The sequence below is a fragment of the Sprattus sprattus genome (genome assembly GCF_963457725.1).
Source record: "Sprattus sprattus genome assembly, chromosome: 18".
Lineage (NCBI taxonomy): Eukaryota > Metazoa > Chordata > Actinopteri > Clupeiformes > Clupeidae > Sprattus > Sprattus sprattus.
In genome coordinates, this window is record NC_137916.1 from 10,197,913 (window position 1) to 10,216,184 (window position 18,272).

Consider the following 18,272-nt stretch of genomic DNA (forward strand, 5'->3'; position numbering starts at 1 on the left):
AAATCAAGAATTCATCAGGTTATTATGCATATTAAATTTCCTAAAGATAAAGGAAATTCTAAATAATAATAATAATAATAATAAAAACATTTTTGGATGTTGTAAACGGGAGATAAGCGGGATAACGGCCTCCGAGCTGTCCAGTTCTACGAAGTTAATGGACTTCTGCGGACCAACACCACTCCGCTCCGCGTCGTGGTGTTCTTTGCCCCGCAGCGTCCATTAACTTCGTAGAACTGGACAGCTCGTCGGCCGTTATCCCTTACATAATTAAAGTGAATGCATTGGGTGCCTTCCATTTCAGCCCATTATACAATATATTTATCATTGATAATGAAGATTTATTTCAAATGTGCACCCCAAAAAATTGCCGCGCGCTGTGCGCGCAAACATGCCTCTCCCCTAGAATCTTTCATAGGGCCCAAGATTCCTGGCAGCGCCCCTGCTGGCACCTTCAAAGACGGTTCAGGCCTAAATATCTATACATTTCCTTACAGTACTTGTTATAAGGATTTCATGTCACTCCTATATCAATTATGCAAAATGTGTTGTTTTCTCAGCCACACAATTTGAAGTTTATCAGTAGGTGATTAGAGAAAGCCTAGTGTATGTGCCTCAGCTGACTTTTCTTTTGTGGGTAACATTTTGGATTTGTTATTTTTTCAGATTTTTTAAATAAACAAATAACTTTTTTTCTTTTTTTTTTTTTACGGCATTTTAAGCTTTTTTCTAGTTTGGTTTGTATTTTTCTTCATATTTTGTCATTGTATAATTAGAAACTAATAAACAAGCTTCGACTTTTATTTTTAAAGAAATTACAAGTGGTGGCCATTTTGAAAATGTTGTTATTGTAGCTAGCTACACAATGTCAAGGGAAGACTGTTTGCTTACATGAACCGGGTCGGAAGTCTGTCCATCATGGTCTGAGGTCTACGAAAGTTATCAAGTTATCTAACGTATGACTATAGAGGCCATTTGACAGCGCCGTTGCCCTATTTGCACGAATAATTACATATCAAGTAATCGCTTTGAAAACGTTGGGATGTCAGACAATGGCGGAGTGGCTGTTGGCCTTCTGTCTTATGAGACCCTCGTCCATGCAATGGCAGGTGCAGTGGTGAGTTAGCTACATTTTCATATATATCTGTGTGTGATAAATAGTCTGCCAGAGTTTCTGCATAGAGATGACTTCTGAACTGTTCAGACATTCGCAAGAAGTGGTAAGATTATGTCGGTGTCCGGCTTTCTGCCAGCGGCAGAATCTCAACCGTTGGGATATATTCGTTAACCCTTCCCTCAATCGTGTCTTATTGTTTAGTATAATTGCGTTTGTTTCACAGGGTAGCATGACGGCGATGAGCGTGTTCTTCCCCTTGGATACAGCCAGGATCAGATTGCAAGGTGAGAGAGGGAGAGAATGGGCGATGATGGATTACTTTAATGGACTTTGGACTGGAACAAGGGGTCACAGAAGATAGAGGGAGAATTAATGTATACTCAGGATTATCCAAGATTATGTGTTACATTCTTGTTAATAGTTCTGATTGTGTCTATGAATGTATAAAGAAGTAAGTGTTTGTGTGGTGATGCTTTGACTGACATGTCTTTCCATTCTAAACCGTTTTAGTTGATGAAAATCGAAGGTCAAAATCCACACCTGTGATCCTGGCAGAGATAGCAAAGGAAGAGGGCATGTAAGTGTCTTTTGAAGAGCCACATGTTTGCAAGTGTGTACACTTGGATTGCCACAGAGCACAGTTGTGAACACTTACCCTCTTTATACTTTACATAACCTCCAAGATTTGCAACATTTAGAATCTCTTGTGTGTGTGTAATCTCTTTGTGTCATTGAGTTTCTAAAGCTGAGGCCAGTTGACCTCTTTTGTCACCACTCTGTCTTTGCCTCTTTCAGTCTCTCTCATTTATTATTGGTAGTCTTGTCTTTCTTGCAGACTGTCACTGTATCGTGGATGGTTTCCTGTCATCTCTAGCCTTTGCTGCTCTAACTTTGTGTACTTCTATACCTTTAACACCCTGAAGAGAGCTCTGGTGATGGGCAAACCACGGCCTGCCAAGGACTTGCTCATGGGCATTATCTCTGGTGAGGGAGCCAATATGTCACTCTGCTCCAATCAGTATGTTGATGTTCATGTTTCAATAAGCCTTGGATACAAAGGGTTCACACTTATTTAAAAGGATTGTAATAATGAATGGGATATCACAAATAATCTCAAAATGTGTTTCACACCAAAGGGCTAACATTAAAAATTAGGTATAATGAGAGACATTTTATCTTCACAGGGGCAGTGAATGTGCTCCTCACCACACCCATGTGGGTGGTGAACACTCGCCTTAAGCTTCAAGGAGCCAAATTCAGGAATGAGGATCTCCACCAGACCCACTACAGAGGCATTTTTGGTAAGTGGTGTGTGCTGGAGATAGCCGTCATAGCTATGGTGCATAAAAAACAGGGTCTTTATTTGTGTTTCTCAAGACTTCATGGCAGGTGTGGCATACTGTGTAAACTCTAGCCAAGTGACCGCACTGTGCACTTAACAGTGCGCTTACATCTGCTTTGTCTACATCTCTCATTTAGATGCCTTCTCTCAAATCATTGCTAATGAGGGAGTGGGCACTCTGTGGAACGGGACCCTGCCCTCTCTGATACTGGTGTTTAACCCTGCGGTCCAGTTCATGTTCTACGAGGCCATGAAGAGGAGGGCTGCAGCAGGGGGCAGAAGGGTCAGTGTCTTTATTATTCTGTGCCCGCTGCATAAGAGAGGCATTTACACCTGTCTACTTACGGTGGTACTATCCTCACTTTGGTTGGATTTAGGTGGGGTTGCAACACCATGGATGTAAGTAGGCTGTTTTATGTAAAATCATTGCTAAAAGGAAAAAAAAAAACATACTTTTCAGTGAAGGTACATTTCAGTTTAGAAATTAGAACTGGTGTCATTCCCTTTCAGTTGGTTCACTCGGTACAACACAGATAGTATGGGATATCACGCCCTTGCGTGTCTGGCTTAAGAGACCTATATTCACGCCTGAAAGGCAGATGAAGTGGGGAGGTCACCACCGTCTCCTCAGTTCAAGCTCTCTTCACCTCACTGTGAACACCTCAACCTTGCACCGCCTGGTTAGCTCGCAAGCTGGTTTTAAGTGTTACAAGTTAGCAATTTCTATCGATGCAGTTAAACTGGTCGAAACTGTTTTTTTTTTTCGACAACATCCACTGGTGTGTTATTGGTATATATTGGTGTGTTAATCGCTGTTTTGAAGAGTTGTTTGCAACAGGTTTCAAATGTGGCGTGTCTCCCAACCTAGTCAAGCATGAACTCGCTGTCTGCATGCGCTGCAACTAAACCAACCTTTCAATCCTGTCCTCCTAGTTGCGTTTCTTCTCTCCATGAGAAGGACCAGCACATGCCTGTCTGTTCTGCCGGGGAATCAGGTGCAGCCTGATGCCTGTGCATTTTGTCACCAGCTCAGACGCTCCACTCTCAAACAGCCTGTGAAGATTGTTGAAAAAAATCCTTTGACAAGCTGCCATCGAGCACTACCCCCTCCTCTCCTAATCTGCTGAACCGTCTCAGACTGACTCTGAAGGAGAGGTGGAGCCAGGTGGAGAAGTGAATGCTAGCTAAGCTGGTAAGATGGAGGATCTGTGCAAGTTAGAACTATCGCCTTTCATCTCTCCAGTCTCAGCTCTTACATTTTTCTTCTTCACAACTGGAGAAGATATATCGCAAACAAGCCACCCTTGGTTGGGCTAAGTCGTTGGTTGCTCCCCTCTCTCAGGTTATGTGCCTGGCAGAGCTTGATAGCATGCTGTCAACCAGGAGCCTAGCGACTCGTTCCTTGTAAGTGTTCTGTGGTTGAGGTTTTGACATTCTTGCAAGGACTATTGGAGCAGGACAGCTCTTTTTCAATATTAAGGGTGTACCTAGCGACTATTCCTAGTGGCTATGTCCTAGTGGCATTGATGGGGTGTTGCCAGGGGCCCACCCTCTTATTATCTGCTTTATGAAGGGCGTGTGCTGCCTGTAGCCCATTATCAGATCACCTGTGCCCTCTTGGGACCTACCTCCTGTTCTGGATGCTCTGAGCTTTTCTCCTTTTGGCCCCATTAGTGTCTTTGGACGTAAAGTTTTTATCCTACACGATTGCTGCTCTTCTTACTTTGGCCTCAGCAAAGCGTGTGTCTGATATTCAGGCCTTAACTGGACATCCTTCATGCTCCCAGTTTACACCTGGTGACACTAAGGTCTCTGCACCCTAAGTGCAAGACCGTGCAACCTATGCAGTGGTTTTGGTCAGGTGACCAGCTATTTGTCTTTTTAGCTGGATTGTGGACGCTATCTCCCCGCCATTTAATAGCAAGCCTGGTTCAGGGGTGTATCTGTGGAGTTGGTGTGCTCTGCTGTGTCATGGGCGTCCTCCTGTACCTCTTTGTGTTTATACCCCGGTGGCCCCATCAGTGGCTTCCTTTGTACTCTTTACTGGGCCGGTAGAGTGTTCTGTGTAGCTGCACGAAGCGTGATTATAGGTTCCATACTGAGTGAATCAAGTGCATATATAACCACTGTTCCCTGAAGGAGAAGAACAAGATACAACAGTAGTTTGTCCCACACAGCAGCTAATGCTCGGTGAAGAGCACTGGGTTGAACTGAGGAGTTGCTGGTGACCTGGCTTATGTAGGCAGCCGTGGCCTCCCTACATCACTACGCGCCATCTGCCATTTATCTTTAAAGGTGTCTTCAGCCAAACAGGTGTGATATCCCATACTATCTGTATTGTGCCCTGTTCCTCTCCTTCAGGGAACAGTGGTTGTATGCATAACCTTGATATGGTGTATTTCCTAACAGATTTCTTCTATGGATATATTTCTTATTGGAGCCATTGCCAAGGCAATTGCAACAACGGCTACCTATCCACTTCAGACTGTCCAGGCCATCCTAAGGGTAACCCATCCATTCTCTCAGTTATAGTTAGATTAAAAAACAACAAGAACCTGCAACACTCAATAGGAAGACTTAGAAAGTGAACATAATTGTATCTGTGTCACAGTTTGGCCAGCACAAAGCAGAGGGCAAAGGAGGTTTGCTTGGAAGTCTTCAAAATGTGGTGCATCTGCTGATGGACAGAATCAAGTAAGTATTGCACATTCATCCACAGAAGGCACACTATTCATCACAGTATATAATATAATAATGATCCAATAGTTAACCAGTATATAATATACTGTGCTCCTGGGTTGAAATCATGCCTTTCACTGGATTGTGTAAATGAAAATGTACAGAGGTCCTACGCTGCCACATTTCTTCTCATTGTCTGGGGCCATATTTCTCATCCTTTTTGTTGGCAGGAGGCATGGAGTGTGGGGTCTCTACAAAGGCCTGGAGGCTAAGCTGCTTCAGACGGTGCTAACTGCTGCCCTCATGTTTGTGGTGTACGAGAAGATCATGACTGCCACTTTCAAGGTCATGGGCCTTAACCAGAAACTCAAGCACTAAAGTTCTCCCACCCATGTGCTCTCTGAGAACTAACCACAGGCAGGCTCTTTTCTCCACTACCTCTTTCTTTCAGTAAGATCTCACTCCACCTCGGGAATAGTCTTCATTGCTTCATCTTCACTGGTGACTCTAGTCACGCTGTCCGCTGTTGGCCTGGGTGAGTGAGATGTATGCTTCAGTGTTAGTTCCCAAAGGGCAGAACATTGTTAACACCTTTCATAATTGATGTATGCCTTTAAAAGATTGCCGCATTTGATGAATGTGTGCCAGTAATTTGTGCCTCTTACGAAATAATCCTAATGTGAAAACTGTGATGGTTCAGTGGTTCACAAATTATTGTGTGTAAGGGCATCATTTGAATTAGGTCAGCATGGATCTACGCAGAGTAGATGGGGGTGCTTGTTGTATGTTTGGCACAGGGCTTAAACAAAGAATAAGGAGTTTACAAGAAGTGTGTCAGGGGTCAGGGGACTAATTTGGCCATACCATTGCTTTGTGTTTCTCGTAAACTAGAAATTATACAGATTTTGACATCCATAAAACCACAGTAACCATTTCCTCATTGAACAAAGAATTTATGTTCTAATATAATAATGATCCAATAGTTAAACAGTGATTTTTACAGGGCTTCGTGTTTCTTGTCTAAAGCAAATCAATAATTTGTTGTGATGCCAATAAACAGAAAGTGGTCAATAGAGTTAATGCTAAATAATGTTGCGTCACAATAAGCACTGCCTTAATCCAGTTCTTCTCACAGTTGATATGAGGCTGCAGCTGTACTAAGAAAAATCTGAATGACAATAATTTAATTAGGCAGTTTACATTATAACATAAAGGTGCAGAACTCATCCACCCCAGGATCATACCAACTAGTGCTGGGTTTCAGTGTCTACTGTTATGATTGCCAACACCTTAAACTTCACAAAATTCTTGAAAACCACTTTTGTTTTGTGTTCTCGTGCAAAAAGCAAAAAAGGAGCTTTTTAGATGTGAAACAAGTCATAATGTGTATAGATTGTAGTTGGGTGGAAGGCTGCTGTTCTTTGGTTGAAAATTTAACTGGTTAATACAGTCCCACTTTAACATGCTTTTTTTCGCTCCATATTTTAGCAATTAAAAGAAATGTGTTGTATAAATATGTTAAGAATCAGTTAAAGACAAGCAGTTAAATGTGAGAAATAGTCCACTTGTATAAAGCCTAAAGAACTCTGATTTGAAGGAAATGCATTTAATTGCTGTGAAGTTCTTATATATTATTAGAACGCCCTCTGTCTAAACTGATTGTAGTAGTCATTCACCAGTTTGGCTGGTGGAGATAAATAAGACATCAATTTAAGCAGCCGATTTCAGCGATTTCATTACCATGTTAAAATGAGCTGACATTTTGATTCAAGGCTGACATAAGATTTAACATATTTGCTTCAAACCAATATGTCTGTTAATGTCCTCTTCTGTACTGACAAAGCAAGAAATAATACGATTTTGCCAATAGGGTCTGGAATAGTAAGCCGTGAGATATTCATGAGCTCTGAATAAGATGTTTGGGATTTTACATCTGGATTATAAAAAGTCTACTCTATGCAGCATGTTGATGTTCCATCACTTTTAAAGACACAATAACAACGATAAAGTTCTTACTGTAATTATGATGGGTGACATGAGAAACCATATCACACTCTTGAAAACCAACTAAATGTATCAAGTGCCTCCATACCAGCTGATGGCATGGGTAGAGCACTGGGTTTGCACTGGGGTGATCCATGTACCCAAACTAATGTTTGCTTTTTAGTGTGACTTAATCACTGGAGTTGTTGGTCTTTTTAAACAGTATGTCTTATGCTCTGTGTAAGTGTGAATGTATTATGGGAAGTGTTGAGCCAGTGTGTATACAGGATAGAGGGGTATTTATTACAAGAAGATGAGTGATTGTTAGCGAAATTCGTCTGTCTTGTTACTGTAAAGGAATGACCAAAGGTAGACTCAGGGTGTCATCGTTATACAGCCACATCTGAACTGTAACATATGCATTTAGTCATTCTTCTCAATTTGAAGGCACCTATGTGTTAGCGTGTTGTACTTTTTGCCAATGAAATTAACTTAAACAACAAAGTCTAGCATCTGCTAATTTGAGTGATTATTCCATCTGTCTTTTGGCCTTATGTTGTAATTTCTAACATTTTATTAATTTGATTGTTTACAGTACTGTTTACATACATCCTCTTGGATCAATTCTAATGCAGTTCTGTTTACGGCCCATGCTTTAATTAATTATCTTTATTGTTAGCCACTTGTCTTCTATTTGTAAGCATTTACTCAATGTCATGCTTTTGGGCAGTCTTGCATATAGACCTTCCTGACAAGGGCAATAAATAATAGTTAAAGATAAAACTGGAGTAATGTCATTTATTCTGTTTATTTTGACAGCAAGCCATGACCTGTTAAATGTCAGGGGAAAAGGTTGCACGATAGAGGGAAAGCAGTTACATCAGGTTGTAAACCAACAGATTCTGAAGTATGTATTCTGTGTAGGTATGCTTCAGATTTGTTGACAAAGGATTGACATATGATAGGGCTGCCATTTTGTGTTTTGAAAACTACCAGCATTATATGGACAGTAAAATGAAATATGTCCCTTTTAAAATGATTGCAAAAATGTTAACTTGAGGACTGGTTAAAGCTTATAGTTCAATTTAGACATAACAGCAGCAATGAATGGTATTCTGTGTTTGTTCTTGCACAACTGACATTGTTTTATCTCTGAAAAAAGTACCTAGAGAACATATTTAGTGTGTCAGAACAATTCATTCACACAGGAACGTCTGGGTGTCATCTAGTCATTATATACATTACAGTGCAGCTTGTCATACCTAGCTGACAGTAAAGCCTTGTTGTTTGAAGCAGATCTCTGGTGGGGTTTTATGTGATCTGTGGACATGACATATTTAACACATATAGTAATTACCCTGCTGTATTCACAAACTTCGACAGATAAAAAAAAAAAAAAAAAAGTAGTGTATAATGCTCTGATAAACCACCATTAAAATCCCTGGGCAGGTCACATTTCACCAGATTTTGGGGGAATTTCCGATAACTTGAGCGTTGTACCTCACACCATGCAGTATTTCACACACAAACCAATTGAATCCCTTAAACACAAATCTATTCAGTGTACAAATAAAGAACAATGAAAGGAAATGGAATTTAAAAAATGTAGATATATCCATTGATGTGTTGCATCACAGATTTACATGTAAATGCATTTTCAGTGCACCAACCTTGGCTCTGAGCCTTCAGGCACCGACTTTGCCCTTCAAGCTACAAAAAGTTCAACTTGAAGGTTATGCAGCTGAAGTATTTTGATTTCTTTATCTCAGGCTCGTGGTGGAACATGAGTCTCACAACAAAGCCTTTTTATTTCTTTCACAAACCAGTCCGGCAGGAAGGTGTATTCGGAGTCTCGGTGGATTGTGAATGTGACATCTTTGTGTGGGTCCCACGAGAACAAGTACACCAACCTGGAAGAAAGAAGTGATATTTTTTATAATACAATGTTTTGAGGAATGGCACAGTGTGTACATTGGCAAATTGTAGACATCCTCACCTTGGATCATCTTCTGTGACGGTCCTTCTCACGAAGGACAGAAAGTCACTGCAAAAGTTCATGCAAACTGTTGGCTTCCAACAGTTATATTCCGTCTGCATCAAGTAAGAGACAAACATTGTTACACATGTGTATCTGGGACATGTCTGTTGAAAAGACACCATCATTTCACTCTAGGCAGAACGCCCTGCATCTGGTAAATGTTGATTGATTTCAAGGCGTCTTGAAAAATTTTAATGGAGACAAACCTTTATCAGCTGAGAGATCTGGGACGTTTTGAATGTCTCCATATGAACCACTAGTCCATCATTGTCTCGAAACCCTGCCACAATCTTAGGAACTCCAGGAAGAAAAGACTGTGCCCACCATTTAAGAAGCTTGTACCTGAAAGCAGTTCAGAATTTACACCAAAAACGCAGTGGATAATTAAGTATAACACAGAACACTTTAAGGTAAGATTCGGAGTGATTGTTTTCTAAGTTCAACAAATGAACTGGATGATTGTTCAGACCTATGGAGGTTGCTGCGTTGTTTGGGGGTATGGATCTCAGCAGAGGTCTTCAGCTCAATATAGCAGGCTGGAGCAGGGGGTGCCTGAGGGTTGGCCTCCCGACAATCTACTTCCCCAGAGAAGAGCAGCTTGTGTTCAGCAAGTCGTGTCTGGACAACTGTGCAGAATGCTTCATTGGTATTCACCACCCCTCCAGAGTCAGGAGAAGTCTTTGGTTCATCTGAGGAGAAAACCGGGACATGTTTTCATCAGTAAAGAGGATAAAAAAAATATGAAGTTTCAAATGGACGGGGGAATGGTTACCTGCACAAGTGTACTGTTCAAATTTGTAGCCCCAATACATCATCTCTTCATGTCTTTCTGTCCGGTTCTCGCGGTTTCTGCGGGCATACTCAGTTTCCACTTCGCTTATGTAAAGAGTCCCAGCCAGTTTGGATACAGCAAGCAACCAACCCTCCTGTGTCTCATATGGAGTTGTTAACAGCTTGGTTAGGTGGCCACGCCAAGTAACAAAGTCTACACCTAACGGACTGGGAATGAGAATGGTTCACAAGATCACTTGTTTTGAGCAAATCTGGCAACTACCCCAAACAGGTGGTCACTGTTAGGACTGACAAAATGTGTTAGACTGATAGGCCTAGAATCGTCGGTTAATAATTTGATGTAACGTCCTTACCAGGTGGCATCTTTAGACTGCATTTTGTGGGTATTCGCTAAAATCCATCGAAGAATGTGGTCAAGTTTCTCTTTAATGCCGTCATCCCTTTTCACGAAACGATCACGATAGCCATCCCTCAGGTCAAAGTTGGGACATTTTTCAGGCTCAACGTAATAACGAAGTAGCCTTGCGTCATTCCAAAAATTGCGCTTGGAATCTAATGAAAAGAATCCGACTTCAACAGGCTGTTTATAGATTGGAAAGTCTCTGTCATAGAGTTGGCGCAAAACTCTTAAGGTCTGGGGCGAAGCAGACTCATTGGGTCTCACACGCCTAGCATGAATTTCATTTCCCCGGTCATGTTCACGACCTCTTTTCAGGGATGACCTCTCTTGACTGAAACGATTTTGATCGTTGGGCTGGCCTCTGTTGGGGTGGCCTCTGTTGTGGTGACGGTCCATATTCACAAATAGCTGACAAGGTAATATCTTTTATACGATGGCTAGATGACGTCTATTTCTACACTTTGTCAGCTGTAGCAATAAGCAGCGTCTGACAGTGTACAAGACAGACCTGCTGGTTTTCCCAGCTTGTTTCAGAGAAAATAATACATACTAGGAATCTAGCGCGAAGCCTTAAAAACTCGGAAGACCATTACATTCGCACTGAACACGGAGTAATACAACGATGCATTTCCAGGGCCATCGTCGACGACATACACGTGCAAACAAACGTTTCTTCACATACCTGGCCTACGTTAAATAACAACAGTTTGTGCTTATACCAAGTTGAGTATTCTTACAGGACTTTGCCTACATCCCCAACCATAACAGAGCTCTTAGTATTTCCGGGTCTGTATCCTCTTATTAGCACAGACAGTAAAACGATTAAAAGTCACATTATAACATGTAGAGCAATGATGCTGAAAGGGCATAGACAGAAATACAGTGATATGTCTGTTCCTGTACCTGAGTTTTCACTCTTTACAAAGAATAAGTCCAGCTTGTGGTTTTTGAAAAGCAATAGCATTAAATTTACAGCATTTCAACAATACAAAGCATTTATGAAAGGTATATTAAGTTTGTATTTTGTGTTTGAAGGTCTGGGACTGCTGTGTCTGAGCTGATGCAGTTGTTCACATGATAAATCCATAAATTGATGAATTAATCAATTAACGAATTCCTTAAAACCTTCTGACAGAATCACTCAAGCTAAACATTTGCCCCTTAAAAAGAGGGACATTTACACTGTTTAAATGTTTCAGAAAGCACATTAGAATATGCTACTTTTTGTATGTGTTCTGTTTTCAGTGGAATGGTTGATTAATCTGTTACAAAATATGGTTGTAGTGGTTGATTCACACTGACTTGTACTTTGACAAACATCCGATACTGACCCGGAAGTAGTTCATTGAATTCAGTGTTTTGAATAGGGAGCTGGAAGTCAGGACATAGCCATAGAAAGCAAGCTATTTCTGGATTGTTTATCGCTTGCGAAATTCCACTGGTAAAGTAGGCATGATATCAATGTTCAGGTAAGACATGTCCAAAGACATACCAGACGTTAGTGATAAACTTAATTTTAAAACTTACACTAGTTTTCCCTGATATGTAACCTTTAAATCACGCTGTGTCGTCTGCAGCAGATAAGTTAGCCTGGTATTGTCAAATCTTGAATATTATAGCTTATCCACTAAAAGAACAGTAGTCATTGATAGATTAGTTGAGTTGACTCAGCAGGGGGAAACCTTAATTTTGATCTGCTTGTAATTTCATTACAGGGATGAACAGGAAAAGGACACTGATTTCAGACACGTTCAAAGTTACAAAACGACGATTCACAGAGAACACGTTTGGTAAACCACAATGTGGAGAGGCAGACCAAGGTAAGTCAATCTTTGTATTGTATCTTTTGTACCTCATAAAAACATTGTCTTTGCAAACACGTTATTGCCAAGATTATTTTTTTATTTCAATAAAACGTCTCAATAATTGTGCCTTTCTTTCCTTCCCTACGACCTAGATGGCCCTCTGGACATTAAATCCAGTTTGGAATACCTCATGACACTCTTCCCTCGTAAGGTTTTCAATGACTCTCTGCCACTAATAGTCATGAAACACCAACTCTACAGCATACACAGTGCCAAGACCACGGTGGACAGGCAACTGGTGAGTGGTCTATAGAAGTTGGAGGAGTCTGGTGGCATTGTTTTGGTACCGACTGGTTCTGTGCTCCCAATATAATGCAGATACACTAACAACCATTGAATCATCACTAAAGATGGCTGTGATTTGTCTGTGACTGCATTGTCATGAACTTGCCTATAATGATTGTGACCTTATTTATCTCATGAACAGAATTTGCTCAGGGAGCAGGGAGAGGTAATGATGTTCCAGCTGGGTTTTGATGCAGACACCTTTGGTCTGGTGTTTACTGCAGACTATAAAGAAAAGACCCTGGCAGGGACGGCTGGCACAGGGGGCCAAGGAACAGTAGAGAAGTTTCTGAATAAAGTGGTGCCATCCTGCACAGACCTCAGCTTCAACAAGGACAAAATGCTGAAGGAGTTCCTCTTCACAGATTCAGAGATCACGTAGGAAAACAAAACTAAGTAAAACTAAAATTTAACTTTACAACTGTCACTGATATAGAGGACTGAAGAGTTGTAATTTGCTCTTTTCCTTAAGGCAACTTGTAAAGTGTGGTGTACTGACAGTCAGAGACGCTGGCAGCTGGTGGCTTTCAGTTCCCAACTCGGGCAAATTCACCAAGTACTTTATACAAGGTACATTTCGGTTTGTGCATTAAGAAGATACTTTTGTACAATTCAATGTTCAGAGATTTTATGATCCCCTTGAGAATTTAACATATGATCTTGGTGATAATAGCAACTTGTTCTACCACTTAAGGTACAGGGTGACAGTGGGTGGTGACAGCACTGTTGCTTGTAATGTCTTTGTACACATTACAGACCCCTAAATCATGAATTGGAGTAAGGTAACCTTTGTCTTTGTCTTAGGACGAAAGGCTGTTCTGAATATGATCAAAAAGGCAAGGTATGGGGAGGTCTTGAAGAATGAGTTGGAGGAGAGGCGAACAACCTCCCATGTGAAGTTTCCCATGAAATATCACATTCATGACCTCATGGGCGCAGAGCTGGTGGAAAGGTAAAACTCTCACACTACAGTTATTCATACGATTCATTTTAAAGTATCTTTTTCCTTACGGTCCTTTTCTCCTTCAGCATACCGACCACCTCAGGAACACTGCTTCGGTATGTGGACACATGAACTCCAAAATGATGAACTTTGAAGACTGACAATGCATCGATTTAATTTACTGCCTCAAGTTGAATTTGAAGGTTGGAGAACTGGCATTTCACATTAAAATGTGAAATATTTTGTTAGGGTGTAAAAATTGTAAAGGTTGTATTTGCAAATAACTTCTAAATAAATGCAACCACAAGACAATGATGAGTTACATTTTATTTGCCTTTTTCTCTTAAAAAAGTGGATTTCTTATACAATTACCCATAATAACTGGGTTACGCTGCTGGCTGTAATTGAAATGTATTCACTAACATATTTCCTATTCTTTGCCTTCGTCACTGGTTCAAAGAATGTATATGCTTAGGTATCAGCAGCCTATGTATTGCACATTTCATAATGTCTAATGCCAAAACCTGATTCATGAAATAACATTTAACAGTTAAGTACTACAGTATGCCAGGAAAAGAGTATTTGTGGTACAAGAAGTCATGATCAAGTATGGAGTGAAATGTTTTTTTTTTGTTGTTTTTTTTAAGAATCATTTAATTTTATATGTACTTTATCACACTTCCTTGTACACCAGCAGCACAATGAAGTTAGCTATTTTGGCATCAGTTTTCACCTTATGCACGTTGAAATATGCGGCATGTTTACAAATGGCCTGGCCCCCAACTTCAACATCATAAGGGGTTTCCCCAGTCAAGGTTTAAGTATTTGACTTCGTGCTGATAAAAACATAAAAAATGCTAATAGAGACAGGTGTAGTGATCAGATTTCACCAACATAAGAGGCATGAGAAATACTGCAAGATCCCCCTATTGATCCTCCAGTCAAACTTGTCATAGTTCACCTACTTCTTACCCGCAGATGGTACACAGTCATCCACAGAGACCCATTAAGAGAGAATAACAGTGTGTTGCAAACCTCTTAACTGTTTTCCAGTGATTCATTAAATGCCCCATTCTCTGGTAACTTCACAAGCAGGGGGAAATTAGTGTTTGTAATATAAACTGGGCTTGACACAGTGCCATGTTGGCAAGCTCTTCATACGGTACAAAAAAAGTACTGTAAACAAACTTCTAAATGAAAAAGTACATCATTACATCAACAGAGAAAAAAAAAGAAAAAAAAACTTCTGAGAATATTTAAAACCGAAGTTCAAGAAGGCCGCAGGAATTTCAAATGCTTGGTGCGTCTGCAAAGAGTAGGACTTGGAGTTGATTTGTAGTTTTCATTCAGACAACTAACCAAAAACCTGGTAAAGGTAAAAAAAAAAAATTGCTTCCTCTTGATACACATTTGTAGTGGTAGTTACAATAAGCAGGGATACGGTTGTGAGAACACAGACTTCCCATATAACATCGCACTCACTCCCTCTTCTCTCAGTGATGAGCAGCTCTAGAGCAAAGAGCACTTCCTCTTCCTCCTCTTGACTGGGGGAGGGCAGAGGACAGCCCTGATGGCTTCATCAAACACAGTTTTCAGGCCACGCTGCGTCAGGGCGGAGCACTCCAGGTACTTCACAGCTCCTGAGGGAGGAAACAGCATGTTCAGGTCAAAGGCCGATTCAGTTGTGTTGTGATTGGATGGATACTATTCAATGGCTGTCAGGATTGACAAGGAGTGAACATGGTCTCTTCTCAACAGAGCAAAGAGGTGTGACACAGGCCGAGTCATTTACTGGGCAACATACAGAAATATGACCAGAAACAAATATAGCATAAACACAACTGCACTTCCAACTCTTGATCTTACCCATCATTCACCAATAAGCATCAACTACACCTTGGTTCTCCCAAAGATCCTGAATTAAACTAGTGAAATGACTACCATTTTGGCCACATAAGAATCCCTGTCCAGAACAACCCATGATGAAAACTTTTAAAAACACTTACCTATCTCTTTCGCCATGGCCAGGCCCTGTGGGTATGTGATGGGTGTGAGCTTCTTTTCTTTCAACTTCTCGATTGTGTCCTTGTCATCTCTCAGGTCAAGCTTGGTTCCCACAAGGATGATGGGAGTGTTTGGACAGTGGTGTCTAACCTCTGGGTACCACTGTCAATAAATGGAAAGAGAGTCATTTACATGTAATGTACTCAGTGTCAATGACAAGAAAAAAAAATCAAAGGATGCTTTCCTTTTCCAAAGCCTTTGATATGCCATTACCTTAGCTCGAACGTTTTCAAAGGATGCAGGACTCACAAGGGAGAAACATATCAGGAACACATCCTGAAGATAAGATGAGATGTGCAATATCAGTGTAGTGCTCTCACACACATGGGTCCAGCAGACTTTACTCAAATGAAGGCAACATTGGTTTTGTTTGAATGTGTAAAAAACATCAGCAACTAGAGTCTGGCACTAGAAAATAGATTTTTAGAAAATAGATCTTTTGCTTATCTCATGGCTGAAATTGCTATTAATATTAATACGTTCAACTACGCCAGTATTCACAGCAAATCTTGCTTAAAGTTTTCTTTTTAGTGTAAGTCAGTGGGAAAAGGAACATACTGTCTGTGGATAGGAAAGAGGGCGTAGCCGGTCATAATCCTCCTGTCCTGCAGTATCCCACAGGCCAAGGTTGACAGGCTTACCATCCACCATCACATTGGCAGAGTAGTTATCGAACCTGGAGGACAATAAATAAATAAATCAGGAAATACTGCATCGAGTTTCCTGAACAGCAATATTTTAACAGCATTTATGAAATTGTATCTCTACATTTCCTGTGATGAACACTTTGTCTATGCTGCCATATCAGCATACAGAAGACATGCACACTTATTCTTGTGCAACATGCTGGAACTGACAGCACTGGCTGTTGTCCTTAATGAAACATAACAGTTTATTCATCACTGCATGATTTATAACTTACACTGTGGGAATATACTCCCCAGGGAAGGCATTGGTAGTATAGCTGATCAGGAGACATGTTTTTCCCACAGCCCTGTTGAGGTAAAATCAGAAATCAGAGTTCATATGATATGATTAACTGGGGGGGGGGGTATTCTTGTGCCAAACGCTGTTTACTCCTCCGCTTGCAAAAACAATCATTAGATACGGTTGGCGGAATGCAGGGAGGCGCTAAAACTAGGGAACAAATCTGTGATTAGAACGAACGACGCTAAAACGAGAATGAGTATTATTAATATTTCACTTAGCGAGTCACAAATTATTGCACATTGTAAACAGCACATACCAATACAATACTACTGAAAGCAACAACATTCATTTTTGTTTACATTCGTAGTTCACATTTAACGCACACAAACTAACTCAGGTAAGTAAACGTCTTAATACGCGTAACAACGGACGAATGGCATGACATAAAGATACTGGGTTTAATGTCACGCTGTTCAACAGAGCCGAAAGCGTAGCAAAGGGTGTCTCGCTCTGTTAACAACTGTTGTTAACGTTGACTTATGCTAACCTACCAAGCATTTTAAGGACGCTAACTAAAAAGATACCCCGTTAGTAAAGAGTGAAGCACAGATTGAGTCAACAAGGTGGACTAACATCTAGCATGCTAGCAAGCTAACAAACGTTCACAAGATGTATGAAGATGGCAAATATGTACACTACACACCATAAAGGAAAACGGCTAAGGTATGTTTGCTTCAATTCATCCACGTTTTATAAACTAGCCAAGTTATCTAGCTTTGTTACAACTACAGCCACTTTAGGCTCATGCTAACCTCAGTGTGCTGGCTAGGTAGCTAAATAAGTTGGTGCAATAGCCCACAATTTGACGAAATGCTATTTAAAGTTCGCAAAGTTAAGTGGCGAACAGAATTTTTTTTAATGTGACGTTGATCAAATTATTTAAAAAGATCCATGCAAATTACTGTCGATCCGTTGTTGTTATTGTACTTACCCGTCTCCAACAACTACACACTTTATGGCCTGCATTGGTCCGCAATATCTTAAATGTTTGACTTGACTGTGCTGTTACCAACTATCAAGCTAAACCGCTAACTTGTTAGCCAACTAGCTGGACGTAGCTCAGCTAGCAAACGCCTTAGAAAACAGACAGCTAACAGTTAGCTTAAACTTCCACTTTTGCTGAGGTTACCGTTCACTAATGTTGAGATTTAATGTTGAGATTTAAGATCCCAGTAAAAGACCTGCCGAACACAAAACGGGAAAAAAATATCTTCAAATGAACGCTGACATTCCCACGCTTAACCATAAAATTCTGGAAGTCAATCGTCCACCAACAGCCACCACCCCTGAAAAATTCCCGGTTGTGGATCATGCATCCTGGATCGAACTATAGCAAAAGCCTAGTTGTTCGCAAGGGCGTGTTCGTATGACGATTGGGCGGGTTCAGAGTCAGATGAGAGGAATGCAGACGATGCAAGGAAGCAATGATATGTGTGACAAGGAATTTTGGTTACAACACGTCTGTTTCCTGACGGCAGCCGAAAACTAAGACCATTCCTCCCATTTCATTGAACAGTGATATTAAATTGTGCCATTAAATACTGTCTTTCGGGGTTCACTTGTCCATTGGTCCTAGAGCCGGAGGTCTTCAGCACACTATGAACAAATGGTGACAGCTAGTCTTTCCAGGAAACTGTGCCTTCTTAGCTGTAGTATGGTAACTTACTATGGTAAACAAAATATATATTTCAGGCTGGGGGTAACGGGGCTCATCCAATATCCCAACGTGTCCACAGGGATCCATCCATTTAAATAAGATATGTGTTTCAGATGA

General features: G+C 40.8%; 4 protein-coding genes across 4 annotated transcripts; 2 read left to right on the top strand and 2 right to left on the bottom strand.

Moving 5' to 3' along the window:
- Window positions 1–912: 912 nt before the first annotated feature.
- On the top strand, window positions 913–7,903 carry slc25a17l (solute carrier family 25 member 17-like). The gene is made up of 9 exons (XM_080855874.1): window positions 913–1,117; window positions 1,341–1,401; window positions 1,628–1,694; window positions 1,953–2,101; window positions 2,302–2,418; window positions 2,597–2,742; window positions 4,869–4,964; window positions 5,071–5,153; window positions 5,369–7,903. Exons 1-9 carry the CDS (start codon window positions 1,043–1,045, stop codon window positions 5,514–5,516), a joined length of 942 nt encoding a protein of 313 aa, XP_080712000.1. The 5' UTR covers window positions 913–1,042; the 3' UTR covers window positions 5,517–7,903.
- A 72-nt stretch (window positions 7,904–7,975) lies between these two features.
- On the bottom strand, window positions 7,976–11,101 carry dxo (decapping exoribonuclease). The gene is made up of 6 exons (XM_080855873.1): window positions 10,305–11,101; window positions 9,932–10,158; window positions 9,629–9,848; window positions 9,366–9,501; window positions 9,118–9,212; window positions 7,976–9,031 (listed from the first exon to the last, which is right to left on the bottom strand). The coding sequence occupies exons 1-6, from the start codon at window positions 10,745–10,747 to the stop codon at window positions 8,887–8,889; spliced, it is 1,266 nt and encodes a 421-aa protein (XP_080711999.1). The 5' UTR covers window positions 10,748–11,101; the 3' UTR covers window positions 7,976–8,886.
- Window positions 11,102–11,707: 606 nt separating this feature from the next.
- LOC308379014 (inactive serine/threonine-protein kinase 19-like) lies at window positions 11,708–13,727 on the top strand. Its single transcript, XM_080856055.1, has 7 exons — window positions 11,708–11,820; window positions 12,067–12,171; window positions 12,309–12,454; window positions 12,644–12,879; window positions 12,974–13,071; window positions 13,306–13,453; window positions 13,531–13,727. Exons 2-7 carry the CDS (start codon window positions 12,069–12,071, stop codon window positions 13,574–13,576), a joined length of 777 nt encoding a protein of 258 aa, XP_080712181.1. The 5' UTR covers window positions 11,708–11,820; window positions 12,067–12,068; the 3' UTR covers window positions 13,577–13,727.
- A 29-nt stretch (window positions 13,728–13,756) lies between these two features.
- LOC308379368 (ras-related C3 botulinum toxin substrate 1-like) lies at window positions 13,757–17,784 on the bottom strand. The gene is made up of 6 exons (XM_080856482.1): window positions 17,430–17,784; window positions 16,431–16,502; window positions 16,067–16,184; window positions 15,722–15,784; window positions 15,451–15,610; window positions 13,757–15,084 (listed from the first exon to the last, which is right to left on the bottom strand). Exons 1-6 carry the CDS (start codon window positions 17,462–17,464, stop codon window positions 14,954–14,956), a joined length of 579 nt encoding a protein of 192 aa, XP_080712608.1. The 5' UTR covers window positions 17,465–17,784; the 3' UTR covers window positions 13,757–14,953.
- Window positions 17,785–18,272: the final 488 nt, after the last annotated feature.

Excerpts from the sequence above, each read along its gene's own strand:
- dxo (XM_080855873.1), bottom strand. The coding sequence starts at position 10,747 with ATGGACCGTCACCACAACAGAGGCCACCCCAACAGAGGCCAGCCCAAC. Across the intron at positions 10,159-10,304 it reads CAGTCTAAAGATGCCACCTG|TCCGTTAGGTGTAGACTTTG; the intron begins GTAAGGACGTTA and ends TCTCATTCCCAG. Across the intron at positions 9,213-9,365 it reads AGATCTCTCAGCTGATAAAG|ACGGAATATAACTGTTGGAA; the intron begins GTTTGTCTCCAT and ends TACTTGATGCAG.
- LOC308379368 (XM_080856482.1), bottom strand. The coding sequence starts at position 17,464 with ATGCAGGCCATAAAGTGTGTAGTTGTTGGAGACGG. Across the intron at positions 16,503-17,429 it reads TGTGTAGTTGTTGGAGACGG|GGCTGTGGGAAAAACATGTC; the intron begins GTAAGTACAATA and ends TTACCTCAACAG. Across the intron at positions 15,085-15,450 it reads GGCCATGGCGAAAGAGATAG|GAGCTGTGAAGTACCTGGAG; the intron begins GTAAGTGTTTTT and ends TTCCTCCCTCAG.
- slc25a17l (XM_080855874.1), top strand. The coding sequence starts at position 1,043 with ATGTCAGACAATGGCGGAGTGGCTGTTGGCCTTCTGTCTTATGAGACC. Across the intron at positions 2,419-2,596 it reads CCACTACAGAGGCATTTTTG|ATGCCTTCTCTCAAATCATT; the intron begins GTAAGTGGTGTG and ends TCTCTCATTTAG. Across the intron at positions 5,154-5,368 it reads CTGCTGATGGACAGAATCAA|GAGGCATGGAGTGTGGGGTC; the intron begins GTAAGTATTGCA and ends TTTTGTTGGCAG.
- LOC308379014 (XM_080856055.1), top strand. The coding sequence starts at position 12,069 with ATGAACAGGAAAAGGACACTGATTTCAGACACGTTCAAAGTTACAAAA. Across the intron at positions 12,455-12,643 it reads CCACGGTGGACAGGCAACTG|AATTTGCTCAGGGAGCAGGG; the intron begins GTGAGTGGTCTA and ends TCTCATGAACAG. Across the intron at positions 13,454-13,530 it reads GGCGCAGAGCTGGTGGAAAG|CATACCGACCACCTCAGGAA; the intron begins GTAAAACTCTCA and ends TTTCTCCTTCAG.